Source organism: Dendrobates tinctorius, unplaced genomic scaffold (assembly GCF_039654945.1).
Source record: "Dendrobates tinctorius isolate UK_male_01 unplaced genomic scaffold, ASM3965494v1 ptg000016l, whole genome shotgun sequence".
In the NCBI taxonomy this organism is placed as follows: domain Eukaryota; kingdom Metazoa; phylum Chordata; class Amphibia; order Anura; family Dendrobatidae; genus Dendrobates; species Dendrobates tinctorius.
In genome coordinates, this window is record NW_027361684.1 from 35,506,199 (window position 1) to 35,531,518 (window position 25,320).

Here is a 25,320-nt window from a genome sequence, read left to right on the forward strand (position 1 = left end):
TTTATTTTTTTTATACAGCGCTAACATATTCTGCAGTGCTTTATAGTTTGCACACATTTTCATCACTGTCCCCGGTGGGGCTCACAATCTATATTCCCTATCAGTATGTCTTTTGGAGTGTGAGAGGAAACCCACGCAAACACGGGGAGAACATACAAACTCCTTGCAGATGTTGTCCTTGGTGGGATTCGAACCCAGGACTAACCACTGAGCCACCGTGCTGCCCAACATGTGTAAGTTACTCTTACACATTTTGGGTAAAATAATCTGTGTGAACAGAGCCTTAGTGATTTTATTGGTGACCTAATTTAAAAAAATGTTGCTGTGACTAGACATCTGGTGCATCACAAAGTTTTTCCTTGTTATCTTTGCAAAATAGGTCATAGTCTTTTGTCCTATATTACCCAGAAACTGCAACAAAATTGAGGCAGTGCTTACACCTAAAAATATAGTATGACTAGATGGAGGCCCGATGCTATTGCATCGGGAGGGCGGTAATATCACGATGGGGGCAGGCTTTACAGCATTTAGAATTCTCCCCCCCCCATGTGCTCAGCCACCTATCCACTCTCTCTTTCTCCATGTGCTGACTTCTCCCATCTGTGCTCTCTTCTTTGACCTGTCTACCCCATGTGCTATCCCTTTTGTCTGCTGTCTCTCTCCTTCCTGTGCTGTGTTCTTCTCTAATGTGCGGTCCCGTTTGAGCAGTATCCCCCTTGTGCTCTCTCTCTCACCCCCTGTGCGCTTTCTCTCTCCCCCATCTGCTGTCTTCTCCTCTCATGTCATCTCTTGTTTGACCTGTATACCTCATCACTAAGCAGCCAGTGTACAGGATGTCAGGAGAAATTTCTATTTAAAGGGGTTTTCCCACGAATGAAAGTTCATTTTAAAAATTGTCTGTGTCTGACCGTGTACAGAACATACCACAGCTCCTGGGCAGGGGAGGAAGTGAAATACAATACTGACATTACAGCATGAGATCGCAGAGGATTCATTTTGTGAGGTAAAATATTTTTTAAAAACAATCAGTGAAATATTTTACCTCACAAATTGAATCCTCTGTGATCCCCTGCTGTAATGTCAGTATTGTCTTTTGTTTCCTCCCCTGCCCAGGAGATGTGGTATGCACCGTACATGGTCAGACACAGACAATTTTTAAAGTGAACTTTCGTTCCTGGGAAAACCCCTTTAACGTGACCGGCTTCCTCTGCCTGTAGACAGTCGCGCATCTGCCGCCGGGATCAGCCGAATGATTCACTGCGCCTGCACGGAATTTGCGCAGGCACAGTAAATTAGACTGCTGCTATCTTTGTGCAGACAGCGGCAGTCACATTAAAACTGTGCATGCGCTCCTCATTTGTGTGTGGTGCGACGGTGTTCCGCTCGTGGTATCGCGCAAGAGGCTGGTACCACCAGCAGTTTCCATATTGAGACACCCATCACTTGGGTGTCCCTATATGGCGGTCGGTGAACTTCCACTTGGTAATCTGGTATCCGGACACATCTGGATGGAACAGGATGTGAAGCCATTACACAAGGTAATTATATATAGATGTGTGGAACTAATTAGTGCACCCAGATATGGTACACTTGGCAAGTAAAACTTTTTATAATAGTAAAAACTTTGAAGATGTTCATCCAACAGCCAAGTTTTCATCAGTGTGCTCCTTCACAGCTCCATGTAGCCTGGTTTCTTGGTATTCTCTGTATCATTATACATGTTCTGAAGAAATTCCGCGTAATCTCTGTATTCATTACATAAGGATTTGTAGATCTGCTGCCTGCCTAATAAGATAAAAGCGGTTGAATAGATGAAAAGTGCTTTTTCTCCTTCGTCTCATTGGGGTACACAGGTACTGTGGGTGTATGCTACTGCCGTCTGGAGGCTGACACTAAGTATACAAATAAAGAGTTAGCTCCTCCTCCGCCACATACACCCTCGCCCCGATTGCGGGCGGAAACCAGTTTTTTGCTTAGTGTCGTATGGAGGCACACGCAGCATAATTTTGGCCTAATCGGCAATATGTCTGGGAAAGGAAAAACGCACATGTTCCTTTATGCCGCATGCGTTTCCTGTGGGGTTATGTACCCACGAGTGCAGACTATTAAGTTATGTGAGGCCTGTGACTCCGAACGCGCCCAGGAGCCCTCCCCTGCGACGGAGCCCTGGGGTCTGAATACCCCGGAATGGGCGTTATCACTCTCTCGCTCCATGGTTTCGCTTACGAAGGCGATTGAGACCCTTCAGGCCCTGGATATGGTTAGAGACGATGGCTCGCCTGTTTGGGAGGGTTCATCCACCTCACAAGAGGGGCCGCACTCTCTCTAGAAAGATGCATAGGAAGAGAACCCACACTTCGTCTCCGGTCCCCTCCGGTGCTTCGGCATCCGTGAGTGCGGCGTCTCGCTCACCGTCACCATTTTCCGGGAGCGAGCAGAGTTCAGGTTATGACGTGGAGGAATCCTTGGACCTGGATACCCCGGGGTGTCAGGAGACGGTAGACAGTCTCATTGAAGCTGTCAATCAAACTTTGGGTATTGAGGAGGACGTCTCCCTAACCGCAGGTCATAAGGTATCCTTTAAGAAGACCAGGCGACCGCATAGAGTGTTTAGCACTCATCCAGAGTTCGAGGACATAGTGCAGCGGCACAGGGAATGTCCAGACAAGCGTTTTTCGGGACAAAAAACGCAAGAAACGAGATATCCGTTTGCACCAGAGCTCTGTAAGAGATGGGCGGAATCTCCGGTTGAGGATCCCCCAGTGTCAAGCCTGGCCTCAAGAACTTTGTCGGTGCCTAGTGTTTTTTCCATTACAGACCCCACGGATTGACTCAGAGAGTTTAGCCCGCTCGGTGTATGAGGCATCAGGATCAGCACTCTCTCCATTTGTGGCAACATGGGTAGCCAAGGCCATGATGTCATGGTCAGATTCTTTAAATAAAGTCCTACAGGATAGAGACCTGCCAACGGAAGTGTCTGAGATAGCAAGTCAGATCGCGATGGCGGGTGACTATTTAATCAATGCGTCCTTGGATGCGGCTAATTGCGCAGCACTAGCGGCGGCGAATGCAGTCACCATTAGGAGAGCCCTGTGGTTAAGGCTATGGCGGGCTGACTCGATTTCCAAGAAATCCTTGACTTCCCTGCCTTATCAGGGTAGCCGCCTATTTGGGGAAAAATTAGACAAACTTATCTAAGTTTCTACGGGGGGAAAAAGCAGCTTTCTCCCACAGCAGAAAATTAAACTGCCATTTCATCAGCCTCAGGCACGCTTTCGAGCATTTCGCAGCCCCGGGTGGATGACAGCGGCCAGTTCTTCCGCCCCAGCTCGCTACAACCAAGACAAAGAGCGTCAGGTCACGTATAGAGCCAACCCGCTGGGCAGGATGCGAGGCCGCCCAGGTCAAGGGGGGCCAGGTCCCAGAAGCCCTTGGCGAAATGACTCGGGGCATCCGGTACCCGAAGACGGCAGAGTGGGCGGACGTCTACTCAGGTTTTGCCACGTCTGGGTCGCGGTGGCACGCGACGCATGGGTGGCGGAACTAGTGTCGTCCGGGTACAAAATAGAATTTGTCAGAGATCCTCCAAGACGATTTTTTCTTTCCCTGCTTCCCAAAGCAGAATCCTGGGCGGAGGCATTGCTAGGGGCCATCAAGGTGCTGCAGCGCAACGGGGTCATTGTCCCTGTACTAGAGTGCGAAAGAACTCAGGATTTTCATTCCAACCTGTTCGCGGTCCCCAAGAAGGACGGGACAGTAAGACCGGTTCTGGACCTAAAGCTCCTGAACAGGTTCATCAGAATCAGGCACTTTCGAATGGAATCTTTCCGTTCAGTCATATCGACCAAGGAGTAGGGAGTAGGGAGAATACTTGGCCTCGATCGATGTCCAGGATGCTTACCTGCACGTCCCTATTTTTCCCCCACATCAAAAATTCCTACGTTTTGCAATCGATGGTTGGCATTTCCAATTTGTGGCTCTGCCTTTCGGGTTGGCCACCGCCCCCAGAGTGTTCACGAAGGTAATGGCGGTCGTCATGGCCATTCTACACTCTCGGGGCATAGTGGTTTTGCTGTACTTAGATGACCTCTTGGTGAAAGGTCCGTCTTTTCGGGCATGCGAGGAAAATGTCAGCATCACGCTGGATACCCTATCTCGCCTAGGATGGTTGGTCAACGAGAAAAAGTCATCCCTTGTCCCAGCTCAGAGGATTTCATTCCTAGGGATGATTTTTGACACCTCCCGAGGGTTGGTAATTCTCCCTCAGGACAAGGCTCGAGCCCTCCGGCAGGGAGTTCGGAAGCTTCAACAACCAGGCCCTCACACCATTCGGTTCGGGATGAGGGTTCTGGGGAGGATGGTGGCGGCAATGGAAGCGATTCCGTTTGCCCAATTTCATCTTCGTCCCCTGCAGCACGCTCTCTTGACATCTTGGGACAAGAGTCCATTCACGCTCGATCATCAGTGCAGGTTGTCCTCTCGAGTCAGACGGTCACTTCAGTGGTGGACGCGCAACTCCTCTCTTCTTCAGGGGAAGCCCTTTCCCTCAGATCAATGGTTGGTGATCACAACGATGCGAATCTTCTCGGTTAGGGAGCAGTTTTCCGCCATCACACGGCTCAGGGGCAATGGTCGCATCAGGAGGCGCGCCTCCCGATCAACTTGTTGGAGATACGAGTGGTGCGGTTGGCACTGCAACATTTCCAGCACCTTCTAGCAGGACGTCCGGTCCGGATTCAATCGGACAATGCCACTGCGGTGGCGTACGTGAATCACCAGGGAGGCACGCACAGCAGGGCAACCATGCGCGAGATAGAGCATGTACTATGCTGGGCCGAGGGGAACCACTCGGTAATCTCAGCAGTCCACATACCAGGCGTGGAAAATTGGGCAGCAGATTTCGTAAGCCGGCAGGGTGTCGCGGCCGGGGAATGGTCCCTGCACCCTGAGGTCTTTCAGCAGATTTGCCAACGGTGGGGGACTCCGGACGTGGATCTGATGGCCTCCAGGGAAAACGCCAAAGTGGCCGTGTTTGTCGCTCCGTCTCAATACCCGCAAGCAATCACAGTGGATGCGTTGGTCCTACCATGGAACCAGTCTCGGCTCCCATACCTGTTTCCCCCGCTGCCACTACTTCCGAGGGTCATCAGAAAAACCAAGACAGAGGGGGTTCCGGCAATTCTGCTTGCCCCAGACTGGCCCCGTCGGCCATGGTACGCGGATCTAGTGCAGCTCCTCGCAGACGTTCCTTGGCGTCTGCTGGAACGGCGAGACTTACTGTCTCAGGGGCCAATCTGCCACCTGAACTCAGGGGCCCTGTGTTTGACGGCATGGTCGTTGAATCTTGGATTCTGAACCAGGCGGGGTTTGGATGTGAAGTGGTTGCCACAATGGTTAGCGCCCGGAAGCCTACCTCGGCGAGAATTTACCATCACACTTGGAAGGTTTTCTTTCGTTGGTGTCAAGAGCACAGTGGAGTGTCCGTCTCGGTTCCCAACATCCTGCATTTTCTTCAGTCAGGCCTAGACGCAGGGTTGGCCCCGAGCTCCCTTAGGAGACAGATGTCGGCCTTGTCTGTCCTCTTCCAGCGAAGGATCACTACTAATATGCAGGTCAAGACGTTCATTCAAGGGGTCTCTCATTTGGTGCCCCCCTATAGAGCGCCCATAGACTCCTGGGATCTTAACCTGGTCCTGAGTGTCCTGCAGGAAGCTCCTTTTGATCCGTTACAAGAAATGTCATTATCATACCTTTCCAGGAAGGTCGTATTCTTGGTGGCCATAACTTCCATTAGGCGGGTCTTGGAGTTGGCAGCCCTGTCTTGTAGCGCACCGTTTCTGACTTTTTACAAGGATAAGGTAGTCCTAGTCCTTAGACCAGCTCCTCTCTATCTGCCGAAGGTCGTGTCCTATTCAACATTAATGAGGACATTGTTCTGCCTTCATTTTGTCCAGCGCCAGAACATAGGGTGGAAGGGGCGCTCCACACATTGGACCTAGTGAGAGCGCTCAGGAGGTACGTGTCGAGGACGGCACCTTTTCGCCAGACAGACTCGCTGTTTGTGATCCCCGAAGGGAGCAGGAAGGGGCTCGCAGCCTCAAGGTCGACCATAGCCAGATAGATTCGTCTAACTATTCATGAGGCTTACCGTATTAGAGGCACACTGATTCCAACAGGGATAGGGGCGCACTCTACTCGGGCAGTGGGCGCCTCTTGGGCGCTTCGGTACCAGGCTTCGGCAGAGCAGGTATGCAAGGCGGCAACCTGGTCCAGCCTGCATAATTTTTCTAAGCATTACAATGTGCATACTCCAGGCTTCGTCAGATGCAGCCTGGGTAGAAAAATTCTCCAAGCAGCAGTGGCGCACCTTTAGACAGAAAGGCATGCGGCTTGGATCGGTGAGTTGACTTCCCACCCAGGGACTGCTTTAGGACGTCCCACAGTACCTGTGTCCCCAATGAGACGAAGGAGAAACATGGATTTTTGTGAGTACTCACCGTAAAATACTTTTCTCCGAGACGCTCATTGGGGGACACAGCACCCACCCTATTAGCCAGTTGGCTCTTCTTTATTTAATCAATATGCATTTTTGTTGATGATAGGGTGGTCCTTTTTCAGACATATTATCATCTGCGTTTAAGGCTGTTTTGTTTTTTTGTGCTCTCCTACTTCTTTTGCACTAAACTGGTTTCCGCCCGCAATCGGGGCGAGGGTGTATGTGGCGGAGGAGGAGCAAACTCTTTTTTTGTATACTTAGTGTCAGCCTCCAGACGGCAGTAGCATACACCCACAGTACCTGTGTCCCCCAATGAGCGTCTGGGAGAAAAGGATTTTACGGTTAGTACTCACAAAAATCCATGTTTTATTATCAATAGAAATGCTACTTCCACATTCAGCTCGGTATAATGCGCGCACACACATTACCTATCATAGAAATACTTGGGAGAACAATATGCGCAATGGTCCCCTAAAAAGGGATTTTATTTGAGGTCTTAAAAATTATATTAAAGCCATTTAACCCATGGGTGATGCTTAGCTGCTTTTTACGTACTTTATTGTCAAACTACATGTTTTTTCTCTTTTTAAATCATAATGACAACCCAGAACATCCAAATGACCCTGATCAAAAGTTCACATAACCTGGTGATGTTGGCCTGATAACATGAACAGAAGTTGACACAAACGGGTTTGAATAGCTACTAAAGGTAACATCCTCACCTGTGACCTGTTTGCTTGTAATCAGTGTGTGCATAAAAGCTGAGTCAGTTTGAGATCCAGACAGACTCTTGCATATTTCATCTAGCCACTGACTGTTCTGGATTGTGAGTCATGGGCAAGCAAAAGAATTGTCAATTGATCTAAGGGAAAAGGTAGTTGAACTGTATAAAACAAGAAATGGTTAGAAAAAGATGTCCAAGGAATTGATAATGCCAGTCAGCAGCGTTCAAACTGTGATTAACAAATGGAAAATCAGGGGCTCTGTAAAAACAAAACCACGATCGGGTAGATCAATACAAATTTCGTCCACAACTGCCAGGAAAATTGTGCGGGATGCAAAGAAAAACCCATAGATAACATCATCTGAAATACAGGACTCTCTGAAAACTAGTGGTGTGGCTGTTTCAAGATGCACAATAAGGAGGCAGAAGACAGCCATTACTGCGCAAATGCCACAAAGTATCTCGCCTACAATATGCAAAACGGCACAGAGAGAAAACTGAGCAGAGCTCCAAAAAAAGCGACTATAAGTCCAGAGTAAAGTCAAAAAGTTTTTATTTTAATTAAGACACATCCAGATACAAATGGGGGGGAGTGGGCAATAAAGTGCGAAACCGCACACCGCATGGATAAAAAAGGATTGCTGTACAACCAGAACCTATGCAGTAACAAGACATACATAAAGTTACTAAATTACCACAAAGTGCATATAGTGCATGGCAATGTATGGCAATTAAGAATAGACCACCAAACAGTATATATGTAGATATATATCTCTTTATACCAGCTCCATCCATCAAGTAAACAGCTAGATACAGATCATTATCAGGTAGCAGGTGACCATTCACCATGGTTAGACAGATATATGATGCCTAAGAAGCATAGTAATAAGAGGAAGCATAAATTACCTAACGAAATGGCGGGCAGAGGCTCCAGCAGTCAGCAATCCACCCCAACGATCGTTTCGGAGGGTTACTCCTTCATCCCGAAAATTGTTCGGGATGCAAAGAAAAACCCACCGATAACATCATCTGAAATACAGGACTCTCTGAAAACTAGCGGTGTGGCTGTTTCAAGATGCACAATAAGGAGGCAGAAGACAGCCATTACTGCGCAAATGCCACAAAGTATCTCGCCTACAATATGCAAAACGGCACAGAGACAAGCTCCAAAACTTCTGGTCAAGATAATTTGGAGTTATGAGACCAAAATTGAACTTTTTGGCCACAACCATGAGCGTTACATTTGGAGAGAGGTCAACAAGGCCTATGATGAAAGGAACACCATTCCTACTGTAAAGCACCGAGGTGGATTGCTGATGTTTTGGGGATGGGTGAGCAATAAAGACATAGGAAACTTGGTTAAAGTTGAAGGAAAGATGAATGCAGCACGTTAACAGCAAATACTGGAGGCAAATTTCCAATCATCGCAGAAGCTGCGCATGGGGTGTACTTGGATGTTCCAACGTGTCAACGATCCAAAACAGAAGGCCAAGTCGACCTGTCATTGGCTACAGCAGAACAAAATGAAGGTTCTGGAGTGGCCATCTCAGTCTCCTGACCTCAATATCATTGAGCCACTCTGGGGAGATGTCAAGCGCGCAGTTCATGCTAGACAGCCTAGGAATTTACAGGAACTGGAGGCTTTTTGCCAAAAAGAGTGGGCAGCTTTTCCATCTGAGAAAATAAAGAACTTCATCCACAACTACCACAAAAGACTTCAAGATGTCATTCATGCTAGAGGGGGCAATACACAGTATTAAGGAATGTGGTATGTAAACTTTTGATCAGGGTCTTTTGGATGTTTTGGGTTGTCATTATGATTTAAAAAGGAGATAACACAGTGGTTGACAATAAATGGCTTCAACCAACCACTAACTATGAGTGGAGAAAAATTTTTAGAAACAGAGCGGAAGAATCATAGAATCGTAGAGTTGGAAGGGACCTCCTGGGCCATATGGTACAACCCCCTGCTCAAAGCAGGATTCACTTCTAGACTTCTATTGAAGGAGAACTCACCACCTCTCGTGGCAGCCTGTTCCACTCATTGATCACTCTAACGGTCAAAAAGTTTTTTCTAATATCTAATCTGTGTCTCCTCCCATTCAGTTTCATCCCATTGCTCCTAGTCTTTCATTGTGCAAATGAGAATAAATATGATCCTTCTACAATGTGACAGCCCTTGAGATATTTGTAGACAGCTATTAAGTCTCCTCTCAGTCTTCTCTTCTGCAAGCTAAACATTCCCAAATCATGCAACCTTTCCTCATAAGACAGGGTTTGCAGACCGGTCACCATTCTGGTCGCTCTTTTCTGAACTTGCTCCAGTTTGTTGATGTCTTTTTTAAAATGTGGTGCTCAAAACTGGACACAGTATTCCAGATGAGGTCTGACCAAAGAGGAGTAGAGGGCAATAATGACTTCACGTAATCTAGACTGTATGCTTCTGTTAATACATCCTAGAATTGCATTTGCCTTTTTTGCTGCTGCATCACACTGTTGACTCATTCAGTCTGTGATCTATTAGTATACCCAAGTCTTTTTCACATGTGCTGTTGCTTAGCCCTATTCCTCCCATTCTGTATATGCTTTTTTCATTTTTATTGCCCAGATGTAGTACTTTGCATTTTTCCCTGTTAAAAACCATTCTGTTAGCTGCTGCCCACTGTTCCAGTTTATTTATATCTTTTTGAATCCTCTTTCTCTCTTCTCTAGTATTAGCTATCCTTCCAAGCTTTGTGTCATCAGCAAATTTAATCAGTTTACCCTCAATTCCTTTATCTAAATCATTGATAAAGATGTTGAACAATACAGGGCCCAGGACAGAGCCCTGTGGTACCCCACTTGAGACATTCATCCAACTGGATGTGCAGCCATTTATGTCCACACTTTGGGTCCGATCAGTAAGCCAGTTATGAATCCACCTAACAGTTGCCTTGTCCATTCCATACTTAGCCATTTTTTCAATAAGGATTGTGTGAGATACTTTGTCAAATGCTTTGCTGAAGTCAAGATATGCTATATCTACAGCATTTCCCTGATCCACCCAGTGATTCTGTCATAGAAGGAAATTAAGTTAGTCTGACATGACTTATTAGTTACAAACCCATGCTGACTCTGTTTAATCACTTCATTCTTATCCAGGTACTTACTTACATGTTGTTTAATAATTTGTTCGAAGATCTTTCCTGGTATAGAAGTCAGACTCACCAGAGCCTATAGTTGCCTGGGTCCACCTTCTTCCCTTTTTGAAGATAGGAACATTTGCTCTTCTCCAGTCTTCTGGGACTTCTCCTGTTCTCCAAGAATTTTCAAAGATTATGGAGAGGGGTTCAAAAATTTCTTCTGCTATCTCCTTCAGTACTCTGGCGTGTAATTCATCTGGACCTGGAGACTTGAATTCATTTAGGTTAGCTAAGTGTTTCCTCACTATCTTTCTGTTTATAGATATCCTGGATTCTTCTATTCCCTTAATAGGACAGTGAAGAACAGTTGATGTTACATTTCCTTTCTGAGAGAAAACAGATGCAAAATAGGAATTTAAAGAGAAGTGTGAGCACCAGGAAGACACAATGGCGAGCGGTGAGTGGAGGCCCGCTTGACACGGGGTGGTAGCAGTAGGCTCCCCCGGCCAGGAAGATAGAGGGTTCGACTGGTCGTCTGCAACTGACCTGGCGCTCCTGGAAGTAGAGGTGGAGTAGCTGACACGCCGCTTCCTGCGGACACAGCTGGCCGCAATAACCCGGTGGAAGGAGACAGTGCTGGAAAGAGCCACCAGATCACGGTTGCTCACGTCACCAGCACCCTCTGCCCTGGAAGCTGCGACAGACAACCCCGTCACCGAAGGAGCAGGTACAGGTTCTGCCCTTGGGGAAAAGGAGACCCTGCTGGGACCCCTAGAACCACCGCTGACCCCTAGACCTGGCCAGGTGATGCTAGATATAGCCTGGGACCAAATGACAGACCCCAGGGGTGGGCTATTGGAGCCATTGAGGCCTGCACACATGCCCCCCGGTAGTGCGCCGCAGACAGGAAGTGATCCCATGGGAGAACAGGGGATCAGATCTAACTAACACCGTAGCAGCAAGTTCCCAAGCACCGCAGATCCCGGCTGCAGCAACATGTAAGTCACCCATTGTGGCCACTGAGCAGGACTCTTCTTCCCAGTCAGGAAGATGCAGATCAGAGGAACCAGCATTCAACCAGCAGCAGGAGTAAATAAAACGACATGTTACTGTACATAGTTAAAAAGTTAAGTTAACCCGGTAGGGTTCTTGCAAAAAGTTTAACACTTGCACAGACTGAGTGATCATGAACGGTGAATGGTCCAAAAACTTTTACCTGTATATAGTTAACGCCTCTTAAGGTGCTTCCTTTTGGTTTTGCATTTAGCCTTTAAAAGTGAAAGTTCACTTGCCAAATAACCACAGAACAAAAACCCGTTTGGCGTGGCCGAAGATGTGGTCCCATAAGGAGACCAGCCATGCCTTTCAGCACGCCCAAGGCCTACTTTGGAAGTTTTGGGACTTGTCCTCCATTTTGCACTTAGGACATAAGAAAAACACCCCGGATGAGGATTGCACTACAGAAAAGCAGACTACCTCGGTTTTGATAGTTTACTTGCACTTAAAATGTGTTATTGTAAAATAAAAATGTTTGCATGTTTTATATAGAAGGTAATATATATTTCGTCTAATGTTGTGCAAAGTTAAAGAAAAAAAGTGCCTCCCATAAAGGGAAGTTGTGTTTGATTGTTATACCTGTCGATATGCATACCCAAAAATGTGTTCCTTTTAACACCTGTTTTTTTTACTCTGTTCGAGCCCGTCGACGTGCTGTGTTCAACAGGGGGGGAGTATGTGGCGCCCCTGAGGGTTCAGTCGCCACAGAGGTACTGCACCTCACCCAGAGGTGTGGTAACCCACTCTAAGATAAGGAAGGAGCACCCCCAGGGCTCAAACACCTGCACCCAACACACACTATAGCAGCAGGACATCCTGGACGTACCCTAAGGGAGGATGGTCTCTTCCCTGGCTGGGTAGTAAAGGGTGTTAGGAGGTGGGTGGAGTTGGTAGGAAGAGAGCGGAGGAGCTTAGAGAGCAGGACAGAACAGTGCAGAGACAGTGAGGCAAACATCAGGAGAAAGTGAAAGTAAGCAGAGGTGCTGTGAGGCAGCTCCCTGTCAGGAGGAGCTGCAAAGAGAACAGTTTGGAGAGTGGAAGGAAAGTGGAGAGATGTGTGGTGAAGCAGCTACCTGTCAGGAGGAGCTGCAGAAGGAGGGAAAGAGACAGAAGGAAGCTCCCGGAGAGCAGAAGGGGTCTTGGGGCATGGGAAGTGTGGATGCCACCCATGGGGCCCGATCCAGTATTGGAGAGACCAGGTTGCATGGGGGTGCTGGCCCCCGAGCCTAGTGGAGAAATCACCAGACTCCACTAGCAAGGTGGAGGCAGGGGCACCTGTAGGTGCTTCAGCCACAAGCCACAGTTATCTTCGCCGGAAAGGCAGCCATAAGGGGGAGCAAGGGGGCGCAGAGAGGACGTCACCTGACAAGGTCCGCGGCTGCTGGCCTGGGACACTGACTGTGAGGTGTTGGGCAGGAGAGGCGGAAAGCCAGCACAGTGAGATGGCCAGGATAGGCATATACTGAAGGGAGTCCTGGAAAGGTGTATTCCAATCTACCAGGGAGTTTGCTCGACCCCTCACCTGGAGGACACAGCGCCAAGCGGGCATATGTGCACCAGAACACTGAGTAAAGCTTTGGAACTGCACCCAGCTGTGTCCCCTCTTCATTACTGCGTCACCTGCCCTGCATCATATCTACCTACATCACCTTAAACATCTACATTCAACCAGCCCTGGGATACAGCTCTACCTGTGGAGGGCTCAACCATCTCTGCTGCCCTGTCACCATCCCAGAGGATCTGCATAATAGCGTTGGTCCCCTGACCGAATACCGCAGGTGGCGTCACGAACACTTTATTTTATAAACTTTATCCCTTGTAAATATCCCTTTAACTGGACACCCAGGGCCACGGACCGGGTCACCGCTGCAGTGACATATCCCCTTTAAGGATTGGCCCGGTACTGAGTACTCCACGGCCCTGGCGGGCGATCCATAATCCTGCTGTAATAGAAGTCCTTAGTCCAATGATGACTGCACACTTGCTTGTCTTCTCTGCTCCATGATATTCAGCAGAGCAGGAGCAACACCTGGGGCAAAAGTGTGGCCGGCAGATGTCCGGCCCTATGACAGAGTGACATGTGATAGACCCCGACACCCAAACAAAATTAATCTGACACGCACACAAAATAAATACACGAAGCATTGTAATTAGGTGTCAAACGTTCTCAATTTTATTTAAATTCATGACACCAAAAATGGCACAACCCCCGACTCACGAAGTCACCCTCCAGCACTCAGGAGAGGAAAAACCCCCTGTGGAGGAAACCTCTAGGGAACCAAAGCTGGAGGATCGCCCTTCCCTTGGGCTTAGAGAGTTAGTGCCGATATAGCAGATGTAACTGCAGAATTTTACAATTTGTACATTTTACTAAATTTACAGAGAACGACATAACAAATATAGACTATAAATGTGATAACCGGATGTGGGAGAGATCTGGCTGCGATATCGATCACCACATTGGTTGCTAGACCCAATTTAGTTGATCTGATTGCCCAGATGGATGAACCATTTCTTCCTTATAGATCCAGGTCCAACTCTCAAATTTAGACTTTGTTACTGGGATTGTTCATAATAAATAATCCCTAATAGGAGAAATACACCCTCCCCCCTTCCTCCTCCCCAATTTTTCACCCATTAAAATCATAGGTGCTTCCATGAACTCCCAAAGGAGAGCAGCTCTTTGTAGAGGGTAATGGAAGGGGATCCTGTGCTGGGGACCCCCCTCTGTTACCTTCCCATGCCCTGGGGGTGTCTAAAGCAGACAACCCCTTTCCCTGCTAGAACCTCCAAATTTCACCAAGGTCGGCACCTTACGTGGGGTGGTCAAGCTCAACGTCCTCAGGCGCATCAGTAATGGCGCTGATCGTGGCAGTGCAACCTTCTATTATGGAATCTTCTTTATCACACGTGTTTATGACCTCATAACAGTTGTCATGGTTACTACAGGGGCTATTACTGATGCAGGACCCAAGTATTAACCCTTTCATAAATGGTAATTCACTTCATTATAGAGGCAACTAACTGTGCTTGTCACCAAGCAGGCGCCTATCATTAAGGCTTTCCTTAGGCACCATAAGAAATACAGATTAAATGTGCAATTGTTTCAGGAGGGTTTTGCACTTTTTTGATCCAGGGATTGGGTTTATAGCTAGCACGCTACACTGAAACAAATAAGGGAATTTCTTAGAAAATAATATTATAGGGAATTGCATTTCAAGCATTTTCCTAATGTACAGCTTACATAATTACATAGGTTGGACTTGATGATTCTAAGTCTTTTTTCAACCTGGGTTTAGTAATGGATAATTTTTTTCCTCTACTTGATCCATAAATAAAACGTATTTTAATTGCAGTTATGTCAGGTAGTGGGGTAAATATTCTCCGGTCATGATTACATGATGTTATCCCTGGATTAAAAGAGGCAGAGGAACATAAAACATGCAAAGGATCCCAGATGGTGATTTGTTCTGGTTGAGCATTAAAGGGAATCTGAGAGCAGTATGATGTAGGGGCAGAAAGCAGCCAATCAGTGGTGGGTGGGGTTACACAGAGATCATGGATAAGGAGAAAGGTCTCATGACAGCAGGTGTATTAGTCCTCTAGTGATAATCTTCTGATAAATCAGTCATTTTATAAGAATTACATCAAGCAGCCCAGGAAGTGACATATCACTGGAATCAGGGTCGCTGCCCCTGCATTATGCTGCTCTCAGATTAGGGGGCCAAAACCTGGTGACAGATTCTGTTTAATGGCAGTAAAATGAGTTTTAAAGGGAATCTGTCACCCCTTTTTCGAATATGAGCTGCCGGCACCGACATCAGGGGCTTATTTACAGCATTCTGTAATGCTGTAGTTAAGACCCCGATGTAACCAGAAAGAGAAGAAAAAGGAGTTAGATTATACTCAATGGGGGTCGGTTCGTTCTTGGTCCGATGGGTGTTGTGGTCCGGCGCCTCACATCTTCTGTCATGTCCTCTTCTTTCCTTCCTGTCGTGGCTCCGGCGCACTGTTGAGGGCAGAGCAGAATACTGCAGTGCGCAGGTGCCAGGAGAGGTCCTGCGCACTGCAGGACTCTGCTCTCAACAGGGCAGAGCAGTGCGCCTGCGCAGGAGCCATGACAGGAAGGATAGAAGAGGACGGCTTCGTATGGAGATGGGAGGCACCGGACCGGACACCGGGTGAGTATGTATAATCTAACTCTTTTTCTTCTCTTTCAGGTTACATCGGGGGCTTATCTACAGCATTACAGAATGCTGTAGGTAAGCCCCTGATGTCGGTGCCGGCAGCTCATATTTGAAAAAAGGGGTGACAGATTCCCTTTAAATGTTTCTGGAAGCACAAAAAACGCCTGTTTAGTGTGTGAAGGGAGATTTATAGAGAAACTTCTCAGCTGCCAAAATTGAAAACTAACTGTTGCTGATTACTTGAATCCTCTGTCCAGTCTGATCAAAGAACGATTCCACCATCATGTGCTGCCAGAGGAAGATCAGGAAATCAGTGATTCTGCTCCGTTGTCCTTTAGCACCATAGAATGGATTTATTATACAGCGCTTATTCATATCCGTGGATTGTCGGATACTGCTGGGTATAACAGCCGTTCGGAGGCGAGAGCAAGACATGTTCTCTGTAACTACACTGACCACGAGGATCATGGACAAAGGACACCCCGATATTCCCTAGTATTCTTCAAGAGACTATATCAAAATGTTTTGGGGTTTTTTGTGCATGTTTTTCTTAGCTGGACAATCCCATAATTCAGATGACAAATTCTCTCCCATTGGCAGCAGACTTGTCTCTCTTCTCCCGTTAGATTACTTGTGTTTCTTCGTTGCCTTTTTGAGTGTTTTTACATGGTTTTATTGCTTTTTCTTCAGTTTTGCGCTTGTTTATTTTTGTATATCATGTTTTAATTAAAACTATTTCATTTTCTGAACTTCCCTTTTGCTGTGAGCTTTGATAATGCTTTATTGATAATGTTATGTGTGTGTATGGATTGCATCCATTTTTTTGCTGCTGAAATGTAATAAAAACCCATATGCATTATTTATATGCAGATATTTGGCATCTCATTAAAGTGTGCAGGAAATCCCACAAAAAACACATATTATTCGCAAGATTTCAAAAATTTGTAAGAGGGAGAACTGTGAATACACCAGGAGAGCACTAGGACCCTGTGGTGTTTGCCTGCTGCTGCTAAGAGCAGGTGCTGTGAGTGCCTGGGTGTCTGTGTGCGCTGTGGGTGGGGCCCAGTGTCAGCTGTCTAGAGCTGTAAGGAAGCTCCCAGAATCAGAGAGACACTGTGTGTGTGTGGATCAGCTTGTGAGAAGCAAGGAACGCTGTTACTGAACACTGTAGATTTTTGGTGTTATCATTCATATTCTTTGAAAAGCAAAAATTTGATCATGTGAACGAGACTTAAGTGTTCTTCACTCAGACATTTATGTACGGTAGGTTATGCCAAAAAAAAATCACCACTCGGCCTCCTCTTTTTCAAGAGATCAGGGCCTCGATCATTGCTACTGGGAGTGAAGCTGCTTGTGCACCGTCCTCTACATTCCACTTGTATGGGAATTCCCAAAATGTTATTGAAACTCCAATACAAGTGAATTGAAAGAGCAAGTATACACTGCCACCTCTGTCAGCTACAGAAGTGTCGCCATTCTCTCCAATTCCAGTCTTCAAGAGCCACCAACAGTTCATGTTTTCAGGATTTCCTTAGGTTTGCACAAGTGATGGAATTCTTGCCTGTACAGATGATGCAATTATCACATGGTACATACCAAGGAAATCCTGAAGACATGACCTGTTGGTGGCTCTTGAAGACTGGAGTTGGTGAACCTTGCTGTAGAGCAATGAGGGAGTCTGCTATAAATTTCTGAGATGGAAGAGCCTTTACCTTTAACAAGATGGTATTACCTTTAAAAACACTGGCTTGTTTTCAAATTTTGCATCTGATGATGTGACTTTGAGGCCTAGGAGCACCGTGCAATGGTTAATTATACATTTGGGTCTTTTCTGATATACGTAGCTAGACTATAGCCCCCGTTACACACTGCGATATCGCTAGCAATATCGCTGTAAAGTCACCGATTTTGTGACGTTGCAGCGATATTGCTAGCGATATCGCTGCATGTGATACTTACCGCCGACCGGCTCCCCCACTGGTAATCGCTGATCGCGCGAGAAGCTGCTGGACCATTCCTCGTCGTCCACTTCCTGCGGCGCTTCCTGCTGTGACGATGAGCGACGCGTGGAGCCGGGCGGGAGGACGCAGGATCGCCGCGTCTGACAGGTAAGTAGCGATCCCCGTCCCCTGCGATGTCGCTGGTGAGATCTGCCTGTGTGGCAGCTCACTAGCGACCACTTAGCGATTCACCAGCGATCCTGACCGCGTCATATCGCTGGTCGGGATCGCTGGTGAGTCACTAGGTGTAACGGTACCCTATATCTAGGTAGAAAGCAAAGCTTTGATCAGGAGCGAATACTCCACCATAATTGTCTTTTAATTTCCTCTTGATCTGTAGTGTGTACACAGATGTTTCCTTTATCCTCAAGGTTAATCTGGTTCCTTTCAGGAACGCCGTGTGCTGTATTTGCAGTGTCAATAATGTAATATTTCTAATGTTGGACGTACGTAATAACATGACCTGAAATGCTGGCAGGAGAAGCTGATCTGTAGAGCTTTTATACTTCTCTCCTATCTCCACATTCATTGATTTTTATCGGCAGCAGGTTTTGCCAGTTGTTACTGTCATGCAGACCACATAGCTGTATGGAGATGTTACATAGGGGAATCGCCAGAGCAGTGGAGTCGTCAAGGTTCTGGTCTTCAGATGTTATAAAACTAAAACTCCTGGCATTTGTTGACATTCAGTGACATTGAAGCTGAAGATTGCTGATCCCTGGGCTACAGCACCATGGAGAAGACATTAGCAATAGCTTTACTGCCCTGGCAGCATCATGCGACATGTTGCTATTTAGGTGAATGGACAGCATTTTTGTTTAGTTTTGTGCCGTTGGCTTAAAATTCTGCAATTTCTTGTGTGTAATAGTTGAGACACTTTCTACAGGGAAGTCTCCTTAATTACCTGTTCTTTTTTAATGAAGCAGATTGATATCCCCTGTAATAATGGTCTTCGCTCAACTTTCCCACACATAGATCCAGTTTGTTGTAAGTAAGGAATGAATATAGAATTGTAGAGGAATAGGGTCTCCACTTCTCCCAAACTGTGACATTGGGGTAACCTGCTCACACCTGCCTGTTTAAATAATTGGGTATTGAGCTGTACAAAAGTTTTTTTTTTTTTTTTTCCTTGCAGGTTTCCCAGTGGTCCTCAAGCTCGGGTAGCTCTTTGTGTCAAATGCAGCAGCCTGATCTCTCTCATCTGTCTCCGAATAGGAAGAGAAATGGTCCAGCAACATCTTGATGATGCTCTGAGAATCCTCTTCAGTAACTTCACTGTAGTCCAGGACATTAATAAACAGGTATTTGCTAAAAAAAAAAACTATCAAAAAAATAAAGTCAACAACCCTGGAGTGGAGGAGGGGGGCACAACTAGCAATCTGACAGCCCACAGTAATCAAATGTTTTAATTTCCTGCAGCGTTACCTGCGGTATTTTGATTTTAATGGACAAGCCAGGTTTTCTGTACCAAAGGATCCTAATTTGTGGACACCAATAATTCAGAGATGTCCCAATTGAGCAATTAAAAGGGACTCTGTCCACAAAGAATGACTTTTAATACCAAATACAGGCCCTTTGTGCACCCTTTGCATGGCCAAACATTTAAAGGGGTTGTCCGGTCAATCAATAAGTCTGCAGTCTCCTCAACTGAAAACATCAGTGTGCATAGCTTTTCACCCCCCCCCCCCCCCCCCAAAGTCAGTACTTTGTACGGCCTCTTTTTGTGGCAATTACAGCTCTAAGTCGCTTTGGATAAGTGGATAAGTCTCTATGAGCATTCCACATCTTACTGGGACTCACTGGGATTTTTGCCCATTCCTCAAGGGAAAATTGCTCCAGCTCCTTCAAGATAGATGGTTTCCTCTGTTGAACAGCAATCTTAAAGTCTTATCAAAGATTCTCAATTGCATTAAGGTCTGGGCTTTGACTAGGCCACTCCAAAACATTTACACCTTTCTCCTTAAACCACTTTGGGTCATTGCCTTGTTGGAATGTTATCCTCTGTCACAGTCTCAAATCACTGACAGAATCAAATAGCTTTTGCTCAAGAATATTCCTGTATTTCGTACCATCCATCTTCCCCTCCACTTGGACCATTTTCCATGTCCTTGTTGCCAAAAAATATCCCCACAGCATGATGCTACCACCACCATGTTTCACTGTGGGGATGGTGTTCTTGGGGTGATGAGTGATGTTGGTTTTTGGTTTGACGCCCGACATAGCATTTACCTTGGTGGCTAAAAAGTTTAAATTTGGTCTCATCTGACAACAGCACTTTCCTCCATACATATGAGGAGTCTCCCAAGTGTCTTTCAGCAAACTAAAAATGAGCTTTACAATTTGTGTAAGTAAAGGCTTTTTTCTGCCCACTCTTCCATAAAGGCCACCGCTATGGAGTGTACAGCTTATTGTGGTCATATGGACAGATACTCTAGTCTCTACATGGGAACTCTGCAGCTCCTTCAGGGCTACCTTTGGTGTTTGTGCTGCCTCGGAGTAACGCCCTCTTTGCCCTAACTGAGAGTTTTGGGGAGCGGCCCTCTCTTTGCAGCTTTGTGTGGTTCCATGTTCTTTCCATTTGATGATAATGGATTTGATTGTGCTCCAGGGGATCGTCAGAGATTGGGATATTTTTTTAGAACCCAACCCTAACTTGAACTTCTCTAAAACTTTGTCCCTGACTTGCTTAGCAATCTCCTGGGTGTTCATGGTGTTTGGTTTGTGGTGCCTTTTGCTTAATGGTATGAAAAAAGACATGAGAGCACAACAAATATGTAAGGGATCACGGACCACATACTTAAAAATTAACTTTTTAAAAGAGAAAGAAGTGTGTATAAACTATTCAGGATCACCAATTGTAAAATCTAATAAGTTTTATTGATAAACACGATCAAACAGCAAATTTGTAAAAACGATTAAAAAGCCATAAAGGCTGAAAATAACCACAAGAAGGTCCATGTAATTACCAATAATCCTCCTCCAAAGTGCTTGCTTCCAGCATGGAAACCTCAGTGAAATGGTTGTGCAATAATAGAGTAATCACAATAAAATTATTAATTTGCAAAGGAAGGAGAACAAAATACATTGTGCCATATATTCACACTTTTTGTTCTGCAAAATCATGATCATGGCCTCTTTAAAAAAAATAAAAAAAATGATCATGTAGTTATGTTTAGGGGCATAGTGAAATTAAAAAATTTTGGGTCTAAAGTAAATTTATTGTGAAGAAAAAAAAATAAAAAAAAAAAAATCACTTTTTCTTTCCACATTGCTTCAGTTCCTGTGAAGCACCAGAAGAGTTAAACAACCTCTTGAATGTGGTTTTGTGCACCTTGAGGGGTGCAGTTTTTAGAATGGTGTCACTATGGGGTATTTTCTATCATATAGGCGCCGAGCGCACCAAATTGCAACAGGTTGCGTTTGGCCTGGTCGGCGCACCGTCAAAAGGACGCATGTGCCGACAAACTTATACCTGCGCACGGCCTGCGTCCCCAGTGCTAAAGATAGGGGACGCAGGTCGCATGCAGCGTCATGCACCCATAGGCGGAGCTACTGTAGGAGGCGCGGCAGGGGGCGGGGCTTAGCGGCGGCCATGCGCAGGCCGACGCTGCGGCCTGAAACGCTAATGTGAAACCACCCTTAGTGTTCGTGTTGAAGGTGAGCGATATGATTGGTGGCACAGACAGATTTAATGGTCACTTTGATTTTTTTCGGATGCACAGGAGCAAGGCCGAGGGCATCGCGGCTTCAGCCATTTTTTTGTTGCTAGTTCCACTGTAAATGCAGCTTTGTATTAAAGTTACCAAAGAGCTCTCCGAACGACAAGCGCATTCAGCAGTTTTTAATTAGACATATACAGCCGTTAAGATAAAAAAAGAAGTGACGATTAGTCATCGGTGGCTGCAATGAAATCAGAGAATTCTTGCCAGCAGACCGGACGCCGTGTCTCGCTTTAGAACATCTGAGAACTGTTGTCCTTGAGCTTTTGTCACATCAGTCTCTTTCCACTAAAGACTGAAAAGTCGTCTTTTGTGAAATACACAATTCCAGCTTCAGACGTTTTATTCTTTGAGGGCTCTAGTGTGTGGGTAGATCTACCATCAGGGAGAATGAGCACCGGATTATGTAGCGCCAAGGCCAGTGCGTTGAGTGTGTCTGTGATATCTGTGAAAAAAGAAGGTATCCAGCTCCGGAGATAAAATCCAAAATCTTTATTGAAACAAATTAAAAGGCAATAAGCTGCTTGATAACCAGTGTATACTGGAGGAAGGAATGTCCTAGATAACTTGACGCGTTTCGAACACGTGTAGTGCTCTTAGTCCTAACTGAGGACTAAGAGCACTACACATGTTCGAAACGCGTCCAGTTATCTAGGACATTCCTTCCTCCAGTATACACTGGTTATCAAGCAGCTTATTACCTTTTAATTTGTTTCAGTAAAGATTTTGGATTTTATCTCCGGAGCTGGGTACCTTCTTTTTTCACAAATACCTGACGTCAAGCAGAGACGCTTCCTTGCTCGGATAGAACTACTCATGTGCGGTGTGGACATCACTATAATGGTGAGCTGAATCAACTTTTTCCTGTCTGTGATATCTGCCTGTTCATCTCCCATCACCAGGGCCTGGTAGCAGAGACCCAGAATACAGGGGAAGCGTCTATTGAGACTGTTATCTGTTCTGATGGAAGGACGCTACCCGTGGACTTGACTCTGATTGAGGAGCTGGAGAAAGTATTTAATGCAGAAATGGCATATGCAACATTCATTCCATTTTCTTGCCTTATAGGTAGGTACGAGCCCTACAGTCAATTCCAAACTCACTCTGATCTAATAGTTCTACATAACACAGAATATGGGTGTTCCCATCTCCTACATTTATGGTGTGCCCACAGGTTAGGCTATAAATTGCTTCATAGGTATCGTGTGTTACTGTCAGGGGAGAGGTGGCCGGTTTTTACCTAGAAATGAAGGTGAATTCCGACCTCCTCTGTATGGAATGCAGTGAATCGCGTGATCGGTGTGAGTCTGCGGACCCAGACCCCAACCGACCTGCCGTTAATTAGCATTCTTGCCAAATATGAAAACAATGTAAAATGGTTTACTTGGTCTTTTAAAAGAAATCAATAGTAATTGTGTCATATTTGGCAAGCACTTTAACTGCAGATCCGTGGGGGTCCGGATCCCTCCTTCAGACCTCTCGATTTCCGGGCGTAAGGAACCAGTAGTTTTAATTGGTTGCATAAAAGTCAAATAATTTAAAAAAAAAAAAACCTTCAAGATTCTGCACTTAATGTAAAGGAGAAAAGTATTTTATGGTCTAAAATCTAGTTTTTAGACAATAAAATGGAGGTAGTGCCACATATCAAGTGCTTTATTTGTGGGGTTTTTTGTTTTTTTTTAATTTAACCATTGTTATGCAAATAATTACTCTATGGGTTCTCACGTCCTTATCAATGCTACTTCTGAATGTGAGAGAGATTCTGGAGCAGGAACAATATGAGATGGAGCTTAGAAATTGAAAAAATGCAGGATACTATTCTAAGATAATGTATCCTGGTTGGAAAACATTGTTTTTCATGTACACTTATGATAACTTTCTTCTGAAAAATCCTCTGAAATGACGGTTCAGTTTGACAGTTCACATGAGCAACAGAGATGGAACTACCCAAGAATTCAAATGTATGAATCAGAAATCTTTATTGAAAGCAAAAAGACTGCATAAAATACATTGTCTCCAGTCTTTTTGTATTCAATAAAGATTTCTGTCTTATACATTTGCATTCTTGCGTAATTCTATCTCTGTTGGTCATGTAATTAGTTCTGAACTCCCACTTTTGAGTTAATTTCCCCACCTTCACTTGTTCGTATTCGACAATTCACATGGTTGGTGTAATTAATGAAAATTCCATCTGAGCGATCAGAGTAATCCTGGTTTTTTTATTATACTAATGTTTCGGTATCTACTATATAATCGTCTAATTCGGTTTGTCTGTAACGGAAATCTCGCGTCAGCGACAGGCGCAGTGCTCAGGCGCAGTCCGGAAATCTGAGGACGCACGCCACCACTACCATCGGGAGATCAGCGGCGCTAGCTAGCGCCGCTGATCTCCCGACGGTTGCCGCGGGTCATCTCCGGCCGCACTGACGTCAGCGGCGACACAGCCGGGAGATGACCGGCGCTAGCCGGTACCCAGGGTCCGGAGGAGAGGAGACTCCTACGGACCCTGGGTACCATAAACCTGTAAAAAATAGAATTAAAATAAAAAATTAGTAATATACTCACCTTCCGACGGCCCCCAGACTCTTTCCCTCCTCTCACCTCACGGCCGGCATCTTCCGTTCCCAGTAATGCTTTGCGCGAAATACCGCTGATAACGTCGCGCTCTCGTAAGAGTGACGTCATCTACGGTCCTTTGTGCTAAGCATTACTGGGAACGGAAGATGCCGGGAGCCTGGAGAGGAGGGAAAGAGTCCGGGGGCCGTTAGAAGGTGAGAATAACATTTTTTTTTTTTTTTCTGTCAATCGCATTCCAAGTGATGCTTCAAATCGCTTGGAATGCGCTTGAATTCCGCATGCGAAAATTGCGTGAAAAACGCATGTTTTCCACTGGAAAACGCATACGAATTGGCCATATTCTAGAATACCAGATGCATTAGAATCGGGCCACCATCTAGTTACATATAATGGGCAGAACAATTCCTATATTAATACATGTACAGGATGGTGACTGCATCACCCACAACATTTCTCCATTCACACAGGGCTCTTCAAAGCCTCGTACTGGGGAACGATGTCAGACCCGCAGTGATCAGTAAGTCATCCCCTAGCCTAGGGATAGGAGATAACTTCTAATCTTGGCACAAATTCTTTAAAAACATGAATGAACGAATGTCCTTTTCAGATAGTGGACATATCAACTTTAAAGGGAACCTGTCAACAGGTTTATAGTCCTTAAACTATCATCTACGTAAAGCATCGTAATTGTCGATTTTGTCTATGCCTTTGTATTATAATTGACTTTCTCGATTTCTATAAATCCATCGGTGAATGTTTATGCATATGAGCTGGCAAGTGGTTGGTCTGCACTTACACCCCTCCGGCCACTCTCCCTCCTTATCCCGCTGCCGCCCTCCTGTCTGTAACCGACTGGTCACTCTTCTCTCTGACCTGCTCCCCTGCCAAGAGATCTCATACAGGTGTCATTATTCCCAGAGGCGGCAAATGCGCAGATTCTTAGTTTGGCTCTTGCAACGTCATCAGGACCTTTTTGTGTTGTGCTGCCCCCGGTAATGGTGGTGCCTGCATGATATCTCAGGTAGGGGGAGTAGTTCACAAAGAAGAGTGACCCATCAGTTGCTGACAGAAGGTCGGCGGTGGGAGAAGAAAGAGAGAGAGAGAGTCCGGAGAGCTGTAAGTGCAGACCAAGCACTTGCTATTGGATTCCTGGAAACCAGAAACTTACAATACAAAGGTATAGACCTGATCAACGTTTCAGAGCTTTTCATAGATGATTGTTTAGGATCTAAAAACTTGCTTTCAGGTTCACTTTTAATCGTAAAGTTTGCAATCACAAGTTAGATGAAATATAAAATAGTTGTGGTCCAAACTTTGTGCCTTTCCTCTGTAGCCTTGTGTCTCTGATGGCCACAAAACTCTCCGGTGTCGTCTCACCAATGGTGAGTGGTACTGGATTACATATGTAAAGTAGCTATTATACGTTTTATGTCTTGTAG

The 25,320-nt window shown here is 45.8% G+C and overlaps 1 protein-coding gene across 2 annotated transcripts in view; it reads left to right on the forward strand.

Annotated features, from left to right (window-relative positions):
* The window catches only part of WDR81 (WD repeat domain 81), a 72,846-nt gene that overhangs the window by 24,251 nt on the left and 23,275 nt on the right, over positions 1-25,320 (forward strand). For both annotated transcript variants that reach the window (XM_073565675.1, XM_073565676.1), the window contains 2 exons: positions 18,721-18,886; positions 22,207-22,372. In XM_073565675.1, the coding sequence (XP_073421776.1) occupies positions 18,721-18,886; positions 22,207-22,372 (332 nt within the window). The remainder of the gene's footprint in view (positions 1-18,720; positions 18,887-22,206; positions 22,373-25,320) is intronic.